At 53.7% G+C, this 13,391-nt stretch overlaps 1 protein-coding gene across 1 annotated transcript; it reads right to left on the bottom strand.

The window, feature by feature from the left end:
- Positions 1 to 859: 859 nt before the first annotated feature.
- Positions 860 to 7,842, bottom strand: VRTN (vertebrae development associated). Its single transcript, XM_065839646.2, is given in 2 exon segments — positions 860 to 3,861; positions 7,292 to 7,842. Coding segments are annotated over 2 exon segments (2,580 nt in total). The 3' UTR covers positions 860 to 1,832.
- Between the last annotated feature and the right edge of the window lie 5,549 nt (positions 7,843 to 13,391).

Genomic DNA, 13,391 nt, shown 5'->3' with positions numbered 1-13,391 from the left:
AGACGACTCGGGAGAAGTAGGGACCCACAACATGCAATATTGTATCTCAACCCTTAACGAGGTCATCAAAGCTCCTAACACCTCTGCAAAGACCTGATGGTAAGAGAGACAAGATCCAGCCCTGATGTTAGACCCAGCCTCAGAGGCTGATTGTGTAGGTGCGGGGCTCAAGATGCTGTCCCCTCACACCTGTGGGGTGCTCTGACTCCTAGAAGCTCTCTAGGAAGTAAGAGCAGGTATTGCACTTGTCACCACCCCTCTCAGGGATGGTAGGAAGCCCCCAGATGCCCTACAGCTCAGTCCCACACAGCCATGCTGGCAGCCACCACAGGGGAGCTCACACACCAAGATGAGGCTTTTTAGAGACCTCCAGCAGCGCCTGAGCAGTCAGAGACCCCCACAGCCCTGCACCCCAAGATGCCTGCAGGTCAGAGGTGCAAAGACCCAGTTCCAGCCTCCCAGCCCACTTCAGGGCAGGACCACCCACTGACACCTCAGGCATTGCCACCACACAGAGCTGTGCACACTGTGTGAAACCAGCCTTGCACCCAAGCTGGGAGACAAGTCCTGGCATCTCACCAGAGACAGCACAGCTCCTGCCAGGCCTCCAGAGCACCATCAAGCAGATAAAGCCCACCAGGTCCCAGGAAGCAGAAGACAGCCTTCATAGGAGCAGGGATTGAGGTGTGTGCAGGCTTTACCTATCCACAAGCCAGTTTTAGCAAGCAGACAGAGAGGGGAAAGCCTTGCCAAAAACAAAAACCAACCAACCAAAAAAAAAAAACCCACAACACAACGAAAAACCCAAAACAAACTAAACAAACAAATCACACAGGCAGGAGTGACAAACTGCACAGGATGAGGAGTGGAAGAGTCTTTATTGCTTTGGTTTCTTACAAGTGAGATACATGCATCTAAGCTTGCTGCAAGTGGACACCCACATTGTGTTCTGCTTGCAGCACAGTGCAGGGGATGCAGGGACACTGGGTACATGAGGTTTGGCCTCTGCCTTTTCCCAAGCACCAGGAAAGAGAGACCCTAGGAAGGTAAGGCAGCTGCCAGCTGTGAGAAAGTAAATGATTGTGTGAAAGGTTATTGCTACAAGACCAGAAACATCAGGGACAGCTTCTCCAGAGCCTGCAGGGGACACCAGCTTCTTGCTTAGCCTTCCCAGTATGCAGACTACAGCAGGGACACAAGTCCCCTCCTCTACCAGCCTCTGCTCCCTCTAAGGAAGATCAGGGCAGCCAGAGGCAGGTATTAAGAGGCAGAAAGCCAAGGTGCCATCAGTGCTGACCCCAAGTGAAGCTTTTATTCTCCTTAGCTGGGAAGAACCCAGATCAAGGATGCTCCTCCCGTAAAGCTGAGCACTCCCCAAGCCCCTGCTCACCAGCAGCAGAGCCAGTGCTGCTCTGCTCACCAAGGGGATGCTGGGCACCTCCATGCCTGTCCTGCACTTCCACATTAGTCATTCAAGCAAGTGTCTGGGGCAGAGAGACCTTCACATCCTCCATCTCAAGAGGCCTGGCAGCATCCCGTGACACTGGCACAGTACTGCCTCCCTTGCTCACCCTCTGAGAAGAAGCAACAACACCTTGCCCCCTCCTGTGGGGCAGCTCAGTGCCTTCTCCTTCCACTCCTTCCATCTCCAGGAATGGGCACTGCAAGGACACTCCCATCCCTGATTGAACCACACACAAAACAAAGCCAGAGACTAGGAACAAAACAAAACCAAACCGGAACAAAAGAGCAGGGCCCCAGCCCAGGCACCCCACTGGAGAGCCAAAAGGCACATCAGCAGAGCTATGGCCAAGCCAGCTGACAACCAGCACTCAGGCATCCACAAGCGTCAGCCCATCATGCAGGGCACGCTTCCACATGTAGTAGGTGGAACGGGCTGTGAGCGGGAAGCGAGCACTGAATTCCTTGTAGGTGGGGAAGGTCTTCGACTCGAAGCGCTGCTGCAGGAACAGCTTGGCCTGTGCCTTGAACTGAGCAGTGGCGATGACATCCATCACAAACATTCTGCTGTTGGCTCTCTCCGACGTGGCATAGCCTGAAATGGTGGTGTTGTATGGCATGGCAGGCACTGGCTTATCCAGGTGCTTGGTGGCTACCTGCATGTGGCACTGGGGCTTGAGGGCTGGCTCTGCTCTCAGAGGCACCGTGGAAGTCACCCGGTTCAATGGCTGGCCAGAGCTGGTCCAGCGCAGGCAATGCTGCCCAGTGGTACAGCCACTGCCCTTCCAAAACCAGTAGGCTGTGGAGGAGAGAGATGGGTAGCGCAGGCGGTATCTGCAGAATGGCAGCCGCCATTGCTGGACCTGCCTCCTGGCCACATCTCGCAGCTGCTTTCTCCAACACAGGGAGGGCTTTAGCTGCAGGAGACTCCTAGGTGCTGGCCGGTCTCCATTCAGCCTCTTCCTAACAGGCACGCTGCTTGGCTTCAGCTGCAGGAATGGCTTTCCAATCACTAGAGGTTTCTGGTTATCCAAGGGAGACTGGGGAGGTTTGAAGTTGGGGTTCTCCTTGATTGCTTTTCTTCGCCAGTTGTAGTAAGTGGACCTGGAAATGCCAGGGAAGCTGCGCTTGAAGCATCTGTAAGGCACCAGAGTGTTCATGGAAATGCATTTCTCCAGGTAGGACTTGGCTCCTTGCATGAAGATTCCTGCTTGGATGGGGTCTAGGGAAGGGCTTGGGGGTCTTAAACTCCCCTGTGAATTCGCTAGCTCATTCACATCAGCTTTTTTTGGGACATCCCTGTGGAGCTCCTGCAACCCATGGGCCTCAGCCAGAGCAGAGGCATCACCATTGACCATGCTCTGCATCTCATGCTTCCAGGCATAGTATGTGGACCGGGAGATTTCTGGAAACATTTGCCGGAAGTGCTGGAGGGGGATTATATTGCCCTCCTGGAAGCAGGACTGAAGGAAGTGTTTAGCTGCAAACCTGGCAGCCGCTTTCTGCCGGTGTTCACGAGACTGGCGCTTCCAGCGGTAGAAGGTGCTCTTGGTAATGTTGTACCGGTCTCGCAGATTGGAGTAGGTCAGCTGGGGGTCACTGTTCAGCAGCTCAAGGGTCTTCATGGGCTGGACAGGAGGCTCTGGTGAAGGCATTGTGGGTTCTAGCTCCTCCAGGCCAACCACGGCCACAAAGTACTGCGCTTTGAAGACCTGCCGGGAAAGCTGCTGCCCTGACCACATAATGTGGAGCGTGGAGGTTCGTGGGCCACACTTCCTGGGCCGAATGAGCCGGTTGAAATAGGGCCTGATCTTCAAGTTGCTCATGGGGTAGATGGAGTAGATGTTACACTGCAGTACTGAGGCAAGAGCATAGACGTGCCACATGTTAGCAAAGGTGCCAGGAAAACAGGTAGCTTTGATATCAGCATCAAAGATGGCTTCCAGGATAGCCACGGGCAGGCTGGTCATCTCCGGGGTCTCCTCAGTGCAGAGGGAGTAGCGGGCAGCCTGCAGCATCACCTTGGAGTCAATCATGCCATTCAAGTAGTATTGCTTGTGCAGCAGCATCTCCACCACTGTACGCACCTGCAGCTCCAGGCTGAGGCTGGGGTTGCCCCACAGCAGCACGCTGGCAGCCTCAAAGAGGTGGTTCCCCTCACCTTTGCAAACCAGAGGTAGCATGTTACTGGGGGCATCCTCAGGATAGAGGCTCCTGGCTACCCGGTCAACCTCCAGCTCCTCTTGGAACTGCCTCCCACGATAGCCAGGCAGGGAGAAAGATGACAGGGTCCTCTCTGCCTCCAGCGCAGCACTGGTGAGGCCCTCCAGACCAAAGCATTCCGTGGCTTCCTGCAGCTCCTGCAGCACAGACTGCACCAGCTGGTGCCGCTGGATCATCCTGAAGGATGGCAAAAAGAAAGAAGTCACTGGAGATGAAGACAGTGCATGCTCAGATTGCCAGAGGCCTGGCCTCCAGGACCAGCTCTTGCCCAAAGGAGAGAACATGGGAAGAGAGTAGAGGAAAGGCCACTGCTCGTCCCTCCACCCACACTCCCAAAGGAAGAAGCCTGGGTCTCCACAGGCAGACCTGGGACTGGGACAAGGGTTCATCTTGCTCTCCAGTGACCTCCTGTGGGCAGCACACATGGCAAACAGCCTCCAGAGACTTTTGTCCAGGTGAAACTAAGGAGTGACTGCATTCATTGGGATAGGAAGCCAGGTCACCTCCTACCCCTGCATGTCCGGCTCTGCACCCAGCCTCACCCCTACACCCATCTCTCCCACCAGTAGCTCCATCCCTTTCATTTTACTGCCATGCTACGAGTGTCCAGAGAGGAGAGAGCCTCAAAGGGGAAATATTTGTCATCCCTGCAGGAAGGGAGCTGTAACAGAGCAACATCGCATGGGTGTGTGGAGGGACCCGGCTCAAGGCATTCAAGCCCAACAGAACAAGGGCAAGGACCTTGCCCCATTCCTCAGAGCAGGACACTGCAGCTGCACCCACTGAATGCACCAAAAACTGCTGTCACAGAACCTGGGATGGGACGAAGAGCCAGAGGCAGCCCAAGCCACAGTTACTGCTGCCTGAGCTGACACTAGATGTCACTTGCTGCTCAGCAGACACACAACAGCCTGGGAGAAACCGAAAAAGGAGGGCTTCTCCTAAACTAGATCTGAAGCAGGAGGCAACTCCTAAGTGCAGACAGAGCATAGTCACTGGGTGGGTAGCTCAGAGGCTATGTGGAGCCCTCTTCCCTGCCTGAGCCCATCTCTGTCCTGTTCCTCCCTCCACATGTCAGTTCCCACTCAGGCGACCCAAATGGTCAGACCTGCATCCCTCTCTTGTCAGTTTTACAACACCTACACTGCTTTGCCCCCACCACTCCAGGAGCTTTCATGATTACTACACAGTCCTCACCCCATGATTCAGCTCCAGCAGTGCAACCCTCTTTGGCACCCTTTTTTGCCACCAACTGGCTCAGTCTCTCCCTCTTGAACCAGTTTTCTCCCAGGGATCACAACACTTCACTCAACTAGAGAACCCAGTCACCTCCATTTCTTCATTCACATACCACCCCCAACACATAGGGCATCACTTGGCATGTGTGTTGACACATTCCAGCTGGAGCCCATCTTTTCAGGTATCACTACACACAGCTCTGTGGGGAGATGGGGAAACAGCAGAGCCTGGCAGGAAAAGCAGATCTGAAGTAAAGCATATGTCCTGACCTCTTCCAATTCTCAGCCCTGCACCCTGCTGCAGATGAGGATATTATTGCTGTAGCTTCTACAGCCCCTGGCCATGACCAAACAGCAAACAAAATGAGGTGCCACAGACTCACACAGCTGCATCCCAGCTACTTCACCACAGGGAGTCTCTGTGCTGCTGCCCCTTGTCTTTAATCAGGCCACTGCTAGTCACCAAATCCATTCCCTTTCTCTGCTCCAAGTTCCTCCACACTCTCCCACATGTTGGAGGCCAAGGCCCTCTTACAGCTGTTCCCACAGCTGTGGGGCATCAGGTATCAGAGACAAACACAAGAGAATGCACACAGCTATGAAGCAGTGGAGATAAAATTATCCTAAAATGGTGGTCTGAGGAAGGATGGGGTTATCCCTTCAGGTCAGGTCTGTATTTTTTTCTCCTGGAAGTTTGTAAAAATGTACAGAAGTTTAAATAAATTTTAACTAAGCCTGTGGTGAGCAACATGTGCTCAAGGAACTGAGGCAAAGGCATCCCTCAGGAAAGCTGCAGGGCTGGCAGAGCCCAATTCCTCGATCTCTATGGCCTGCCAAGCCATTTCAGGGCCAGCCACCTACCCCTGCAGCAGCCACTGCCTCCCCTTTCAGTCCCCACAGCCTGGCTGGGCACTCACCCATCAGCAGCACCAGGAAAGGCAAAACAAGCTTTTCCCTGGAGGGGGTGAGGAGCTGACACAGGCCAGGAAGCATCAGCAACAACCCTGGTCCTTATAGCCTGGTGGGAATTTCCCACCCCCTTATAGCTTATGAGAAGATGGAGGGCAAGAGGGAGAGCTGGAGACACAGGATTTAATTCTTTCCTTCAGCATTAACCTCACTTGCAGCTCTTGCTGCCCAGAGCAAGAGAACCTTGAAGGCAATCCTAAGGCTGCTAAAGCAGTTCACATGAGCTCCTGTGGTATGATGGAGAGAAGCTCAGATAAGCCAGAAGCAGAAGCCAGCCAAGCTGGGGGCTTGAGTTCATCACCAGAACAAACCCAGTAGCTCTCAATGCAGAAGACCTGCTGCAAAGTGAACATTTTTCCCCACACACCCCCAGCAAAGACAGCTGAATACAACAGGTAAGTGCTCTCTAAATTGCCTCAGCACCATGAGAGCTCTTCACCTCTGATAAAGGAGACTTTACCTAACCTAGCTGCTTTTGCATTGTAACAGATAAGTAAGCACTTGCAGATCACGTTCCCTCACCTAAACTGATGGGCTGGTGGCATCCAGTAGCGCAAGTTCCCCAAGCCAGCTCCAAAAACGCAGCAGTAATCCAGGAGACCTCAGTCCCTGCTGTCCTGAATGCTCAAGGCTGCCAGCAGTTTGCAGGAGCAGGGGTGTCCATGCACCCCAGCACAGCTGCAGGGTTAGTTAGGTGGCTCACTTCCCAGCCCCAGCTGCAGGCTCAGGACACCCTGACCATAAAGGCTCCCAAGCAAAAGATGGTTTGAACCATCATAAATGCACAACAGAAGCAGTAATCTGAAGGAGCTATTTAGGCTAGAAATACCACACTAGAAATCCCAGGAATGGTTCTGGTGGGTGAGCAGTGCTGGCAACCCAAGCAGCAGGCTTTACTGATTTGCCAACACCCACATCTCCCAAGTCCAGAAATGGGGCAACACTCACCTGGAGAGAGAAAAGCCACAGACCCATTTTAACCTAGGCCAAAGCACTGCAGCTGCACCTCGTTTCAGCTGCCAGAGGGCAGGGGCACTGACTGCCCGAGTGGAAGCCGCGCCTGACAGCCGCCTCCAGCCCCGTCCACCCGCGGCCACTTGTGCCTCTCCCGAACGCGGCAGAGGCAGCTCCGTGCGATCCCTGGAGACGGGGACAGCCCTGCGACCCGGGTGAGAACACGGGCTGCCGCTCCCCTCTCCCGGGAGACAAAGGGACGAACAGCCGCGGGACGGAGGAGAGGTCGCCGATGCCTGAGCAGCCGCCAAGCAGCCACCGAGGTCAGGGCAATATGGGGCGCTCGGCCGCCGGGGGAAGGTACCCGCCGCGGCAGGGCAACCCGCAGGGTCAGGGTTGGCGAGGAACCGCGACCCCGACGGCGCGCAGCCCAGCTCCACACTCACCTGGCTCCGCAGATCACACCTCACCCGGCCCCTCGGCCGCCCCGCACCTTTAAGGGCGGCGGCAGGAAGCGGCGCGGACCCGCCGCCGCCGCCCCGGTGCCAGCCCCGTAGTGACCCCCGGGAGCGGGCGGCCGCGTGCGGCGCCGGGCCGAGCCGGGCCGGGCCGCCCCTCCCCGCCTGCCCCCTCCCTCCCCTCCCCCGCCAGGAAGCGGGCCATCCCCGCGGCCCCGGCCCAGATGAAAGCGGAGCGGGCCGGGGGTCACTTCCAAAGCTAAAGTGATAATGGCCATTGTCCCGCTGCCGCCGCACTTAAAGGGCCCGCCGTCTCCGCCGCCCTGCCCCGGTGTTCCCCGGCACCCTGCCGCCCCACAGCATCCCCCTGCCCCATACCCCTCCCGAGCCTGCAGCCCTACGGCAGGCGACAGAGCCCACTGGGGCCACGGGGTGCGAACTGGGTGCTAGTGTGGAGCAACCCTCATGTCCCATGAGGAGCAGGCAGGTCCCAAGTGGGTGTCACTGCAACCCACGGGGTTGGCACAGCCCGTGTGCATGTCTGCCCCCTCTCCCCACTCACTCTTGCTGAGGCCACAGTCTTTCCTCCACACCACCCTAAGTGGCTCCTGTGTTCCCCCCACCGAAGAAACTCTGCTCGCACCCTCGAGCTCATAGGGCTGATGAAGCTGAGCTGTGCTGCCCTTCAAAACCTTCTCCTCTGCAGGAGCCACCCAAATGATGGCAGCTTTTTCCCTGCCCTCGGCTCTGGGCAGCCTCCAGATGGGCTTGCATCTGCCTGCCCATGCCTGACTCCTCCATTGAGCAGCCTTCCTCCCTGCTATCTGTGTTCCACTGCCTCCTCAGCCTAATCTCACTGCCAAGGTCCCCCTCCTTAACTCCCGCTCGCACAATGGGTTCATCTCAACCCTTGGGCACCACGTGAGGCTGTGCAAACAGCCTGTGCACCAGGCACTTCGCTCCTGCACCACTAAACCGCCAACACCAGTTCCACCTGGCATTCTCCTCACAAGCCCAGAGCCCCCAGCGCTTCCTCCAGGACCTGCCTCATCCCAAGCTAGTCCACCCTGAAACGGGTCCCCGAGAAGCCCATCTGCCCTTGGGTGTGAGTGCTGGGTGTGTTTGAATGTGGTGGGGCGCACCTTGGACAACAGGCTTCACCAACTGGTCTTGGCGCTTCTTGTCCCCCAGCCTGTGTAGCTCTGGTTGCAGGCAGCATCTGGTTTCCTCTCCCTAGACTATCCTCAGGGACCAGCCTGGGCCTCAACACAACCCTCTCAGACAGTGAAGGGCACAAAATAAGTCCTGATATCAGAGCTGGCAGGGGCTTCCTCCCTGTTCTAGTTTCAGCTGGGATTGAGTTAATTTTCTTCCGAGTAGCTGGTCTACTGCTGTGGTTTGGATTTGGGATGAGAATAATGTTGATAACACACTGGTGTTTTAGCTTTTGGTGAGCAGTGCTTACGCAGAGTCAAAGCCTTTTCAGCTTCTTACACAGCCCTGCCAGTGAGGAGGCTGGGGGTGCACAAGAAGCTGGGAGGGAACACAGTCAGGACAGCTGACCCAAACTGGCCATGCGGTATTCCATACGACATGACGTTATGCTGAACAAAAAAATACGGGGAGTTGGCCTGGTGGTGGTGGCCACTGCTTGGGGACTGGGTGGGCATCGGTCACTGGGTGGTGAGCAATTGCATTGTGCATCACTTGTTCTGTATATTCTTTTCTGTTGTCGTTGTTGTTATTATTATTATCCCTTCCTTTTCTGTCCTATTAAAATATCTCTTCTCTCAAACCACAAGTATCACCTTTTTTTCTGACTTTCCCCCCATCCCACTGGGGTCGGGGGAGATGAGCGAGTGGCTGTGTGGTGTTTTGTTGCCTGCTGGGTTAAACCACAACAGTCCTTCTTGGTGCACAATGTGGGGTTCAAAGGGTTGAGATAACAACAGATCTTACCAGAGAAAGTTAAAACAAGTTTGTTATAAGCATTCAGTACATTAGTTTAGTAGTCACCGGTCACAATATTGATTTATTCGCTCTCAGGCTTGTGCTTGTTCTCAGAGCTGTACTATGTCACACCTTACTCACCGTATATATTCCCTGTTTTGCTGTTTATTGCCTCTGGGGGCTGGATTAAGATTATCATTTTGCCGTACTGTGTAACACTGGTTTATGATATGATGAAATTACTGGTTGTGAGACTAATCTGGTATTTGTACTCAGCATTGCCGTCATATCCGTACTTTCAGGAACCATCTCTCAGAAACTATTAATAATTACACTCTTTACCTTTTCTCCCCAGAGTGCCAGTCTCTGGGGGAGACTAGGGAGGACACATTCCTCTGCTTCTTCACCTTCCCCTTCTCCTCCAGGCTAGTTACAATAGCTCTTGAGAATTTTGAATATCATTGGGATGTTCAAACCAGCATGTTCCTATTGCTAAGTCTCCTGAGTTGTTAAGGTTAAACAACTGTTTAAGAATACCACTCACAGAGCTGCCCTGAGGCTGGATAGTTATGAGTGGCATTGTGTGTGGGATAGTATGGGCAAGTACCTAGGACACTGGGCACCTCTAATGTTTTGAAACTTCTCCCCTGAAACAGTGCACAATCCTGAAAGACTAGTGACATATTTGGAAAAAGTATGCTGTCACCCTGGCAATTCCAGAGAGACACAAATCACTGCAATATGCTGGAGCCTGGCCCATGCCTACTGAGCCCTGTTCAACACTATTCAGTGCCCTCAAAGGGAAGAAAAGGTCTCTGGATTTGACAACAAAATGACAGGCACTGTGGTTACTCCAGCCCCCATGACAGGCAGTGTAGCTTAACCAGAGAACAAACCCATGCCAGTATCAGTCACCCCTATATACAAGAAGAAATATTGGATGCAAGAGTCAGCTTGTTTACTAAGGGAAGAAACTCCTACTAGAAGGGGAAGGAGGAGGAAGTGGACGAGGCAGGTTATTCTGAAGTAGGGCGATGATGATGATGATGATTATTATTATTATTACTACTACTACTACTATTTTTATTTTGATTTTCCCATCCTTTTCTGTCCTACTAAACTGTTTTTATCTCAACCCATGAGTTTTACCTTTTTTTCTGATTCTCTCCCCACTTGGGGTTGGGGGAGAGTTACTGAGTGAGTGGCTGTGTGGTGTTTAGCTGCCTGCCAGGTTAAACCACAAGACTTCCCTACATGCCACCACCTGAGGGGACCTTCAGTGTAGTCACTCATTTCTGCTGTAGTGTTGGGCAAGGAGAGGGCAGGAGGGATTGTGGAGGTACCACATATGGGATTCTTGTGTAGAAAACTAAAGACAAAATTTTCAAACAGGGAAAATGTGTCCAGCTCCCTCTCCTGTTGCCCTCCCATGTTAGTCTGGCACCAAGCATCGCAGTGCACATCAAGGTACACCTTCACTGAGTCCTACCTCCCCCAAAAGCACAAGCACATACCCCAGAGCATTTTTTCCCACTTCTCTTGTCTCACATCTGAGCCCTGAAGCAAGGCAGGGGGGTCAGGGGAGGAGGGTTTGACAGGAGGAATGGGCTCCCTGGAAGCTGTGGACTGGCTGCTTGTGAGTCCTCCCAGCCTCAGCTGGGAGCCACTACCCCAGGTGACACCAAACCCTGGCCTTCAGTGCTCACGGGGGTCACTCTCGCTGGACACAGGAAAGCTACAGTGCAAGGAAGAGAGACCTAAACTACCCACTGGTGAGCTTTCTTCCCCCTCAGGCAATCTTCATATCTCCAAAGCCAGCTCCACTCTTGCTGTCAATCTGGCCAGTCCTGGATATTTTCGTCGGCAGGCCGGTGTTCATGTCCACAGCTGCTGAGCTCCCCTTCTCATCCTTCATCCTTTTAACTTCTTTGGTTGCAAATGCAAAGCGGTGCTCACAGGGCAGTGAGACACTGGTAAATGCCCGAGTCAGCAGGGTCAGTGATTAACATAGGAGCTGGAAAACACACAAAGAGACAGCCTGGGCAGTTCTGTTATGCAGATGACTGCACACACTAGCTTCCAGCACATAAACAAGTAGTTAGCATTTTTCTGTTCCTTGAAGGAGTGTGGTGGGGGACAAGAGTGCTCCCTGATGTAGTGTGGGATGCTTCAGCACGACAGTAGGCCATGGAGACCTTTGCAGTTTAGCTCTGGTTGCCAGAAGCTTTTCTGTCTGTTGTCCTTTAACCTGCCTGCTGCAGCCCATCTGCTCTCAGATGAGTCCCAGAGCAAAGACACAGAGAGGTCCAGCTGCACATGGGTCTCAGGGCACGATGTTTCCAGTCATGCTGGAAGACAGGTTTTACTGCTCCAAGTTTAGGTATGGAGTCTTCTCCCAGGTCAAGAGCAACCTCCATGTTCAGCAGATAAAATTCTCTTTGATTTGAATATGATGAGGAAGGTTGTCTCAAGGACTTGGTGCTGGGTTCTTGTATAAGGTAGGACTTCCTCTGGCTCTGTCACTGGAATGTGACAATGCCGACAGTGCAACAGGTGGGGCACAAGATTCAAACACTCAGTTATCCCCCCCTCAGGAAAGCTCCCCCTGTCCTACCTCTGCTCCCTCCTTAGGGGCCTCCAGGAGTGGAGGGAATCAGAGCATCCTACCCACTGTAGTGCTGTCCATGGCTGGACCAGAGGAAACACTTCAGATAGGATGGGATATGGCTGAAACACCCACAGCAGACAAATGTCATTTGGGATAGGTCAGTCTGTGGGCCAATTGCCAAAACCACCTCTGGAATTGAAACCGCTTGACCTAAATGGTCTAAAATGACATGTCCATCTCCTCAAAGCCACTGCTGATGCCCCAGCTTCTGTTTTTTCCATCTTTCTCCATCCAGAGAACGGCAGAGTCAGAATCTTCCTTCTGGGAAGTTGGAGAGCTGGGACTGCTGAGTTGCTGGCAGGACTGAGAGCATGGGGGCTTCCAGGAGGGTCCTAAGTGTCTAAGTGTCTGATGTCTTGGCTGGGTTTCTCCCCTGTGCCTGGCATTGCTCCACAAAGAAAGAGCAGAGCTTGCAGCCTGAGATGGCAGGAGAAATAGGTTTGCTGCAGCTGCAGTCTGCCCACCAGTTTCAGGAGGACGAGCAAGTGGTTCAAGTGTAATTGTGCCCAACAGGGACCTGGAAAGCATAGAGTCCACCCCAATTTTTGTAGTAACTTCTTCAAACTGAATGACAGAAGTCCTGGTTTGGGGTTCACATTGCCTGGTATTTTTCATTCCCAGTCGTGAAACATTTCTGAACCCACTCTGTCATACCTGTGCTGGAGCCCTTAAAGGGATGCTCAGACAGACAGACTGCTAGGCTCTGTGGAGAAGTCCCATGAGGCACCCTCATGTCCATGCATGCCCCGGGATGACGCTGGGTGCCAGCAGATGGACAATTGCAATTTTGTTCATTTCTGCTTACGCCACACTGAGAGGGAGAGCGACAAACTCTTCAGTCAGAAGCACGGGAGTGATTGAATTACAGGAGACAATGTGAAGAGCAAAATCTATTTAGTGGTGCTGAAGTGAGAACTGGCAGGCAGGGACAGCCAAGGGCATCAACATCAGTGAGCAGTAGCAGTTAACAGCGGTGACTCCAGCTGTATGACCAAGGACAGAGGGTTGGCACAGAGGGCACAAGAATGTGGCCTGGCCCAGCCAGGAGTTTCATCTCCCCAGGGGAAACAGGGAGCTGGGCTGGGCACTGAGTCGCAGACTAGAGACCTCTAAAGCTCTCTGTCCCCCTCTTCTTCTGCAGTGACTCAGAGCTTGGGGTTGTTCCTCTTCAGCACTCCTCAGTGCCACCTCCTTCCCAGCCCCGAGAGGACACCTGGGCCCCATATTGCTGTTCTCCTCTCTCTGACTTAAGATCATTCCTTGTGAGACCAGGGCACCTCAGTGCTGTCCCTGAAGAGTCCACCCAGAGCACCCTGTCCCTCTCCTAATGGTGGCTGCCACCCAGTTCGTTTTCTAGGTGATGTTGAGGAGAAATGCACCAGGAGTGCACAGGAGAGCCAGGTCTGCCTGTCCCCTGTCCTGGAGCAGCAGAGTCCTGACAGCAGGTTCTATCTCTAATTCTCCTCTGCT

Source organism: Patagioenas fasciata, chromosome 5, assembly GCF_037038585.1.
Source record: "Patagioenas fasciata isolate bPatFas1 chromosome 5, bPatFas1.hap1, whole genome shotgun sequence".
NCBI classification, from domain to species: Eukaryota; Metazoa; Chordata; class Aves; order Columbiformes; family Columbidae; genus Patagioenas; species Patagioenas fasciata.
The sequence above is the reverse complement of the archived record's forward strand: the minus strand, read 5'-3'. Positions and strand labels throughout refer to the sequence as shown.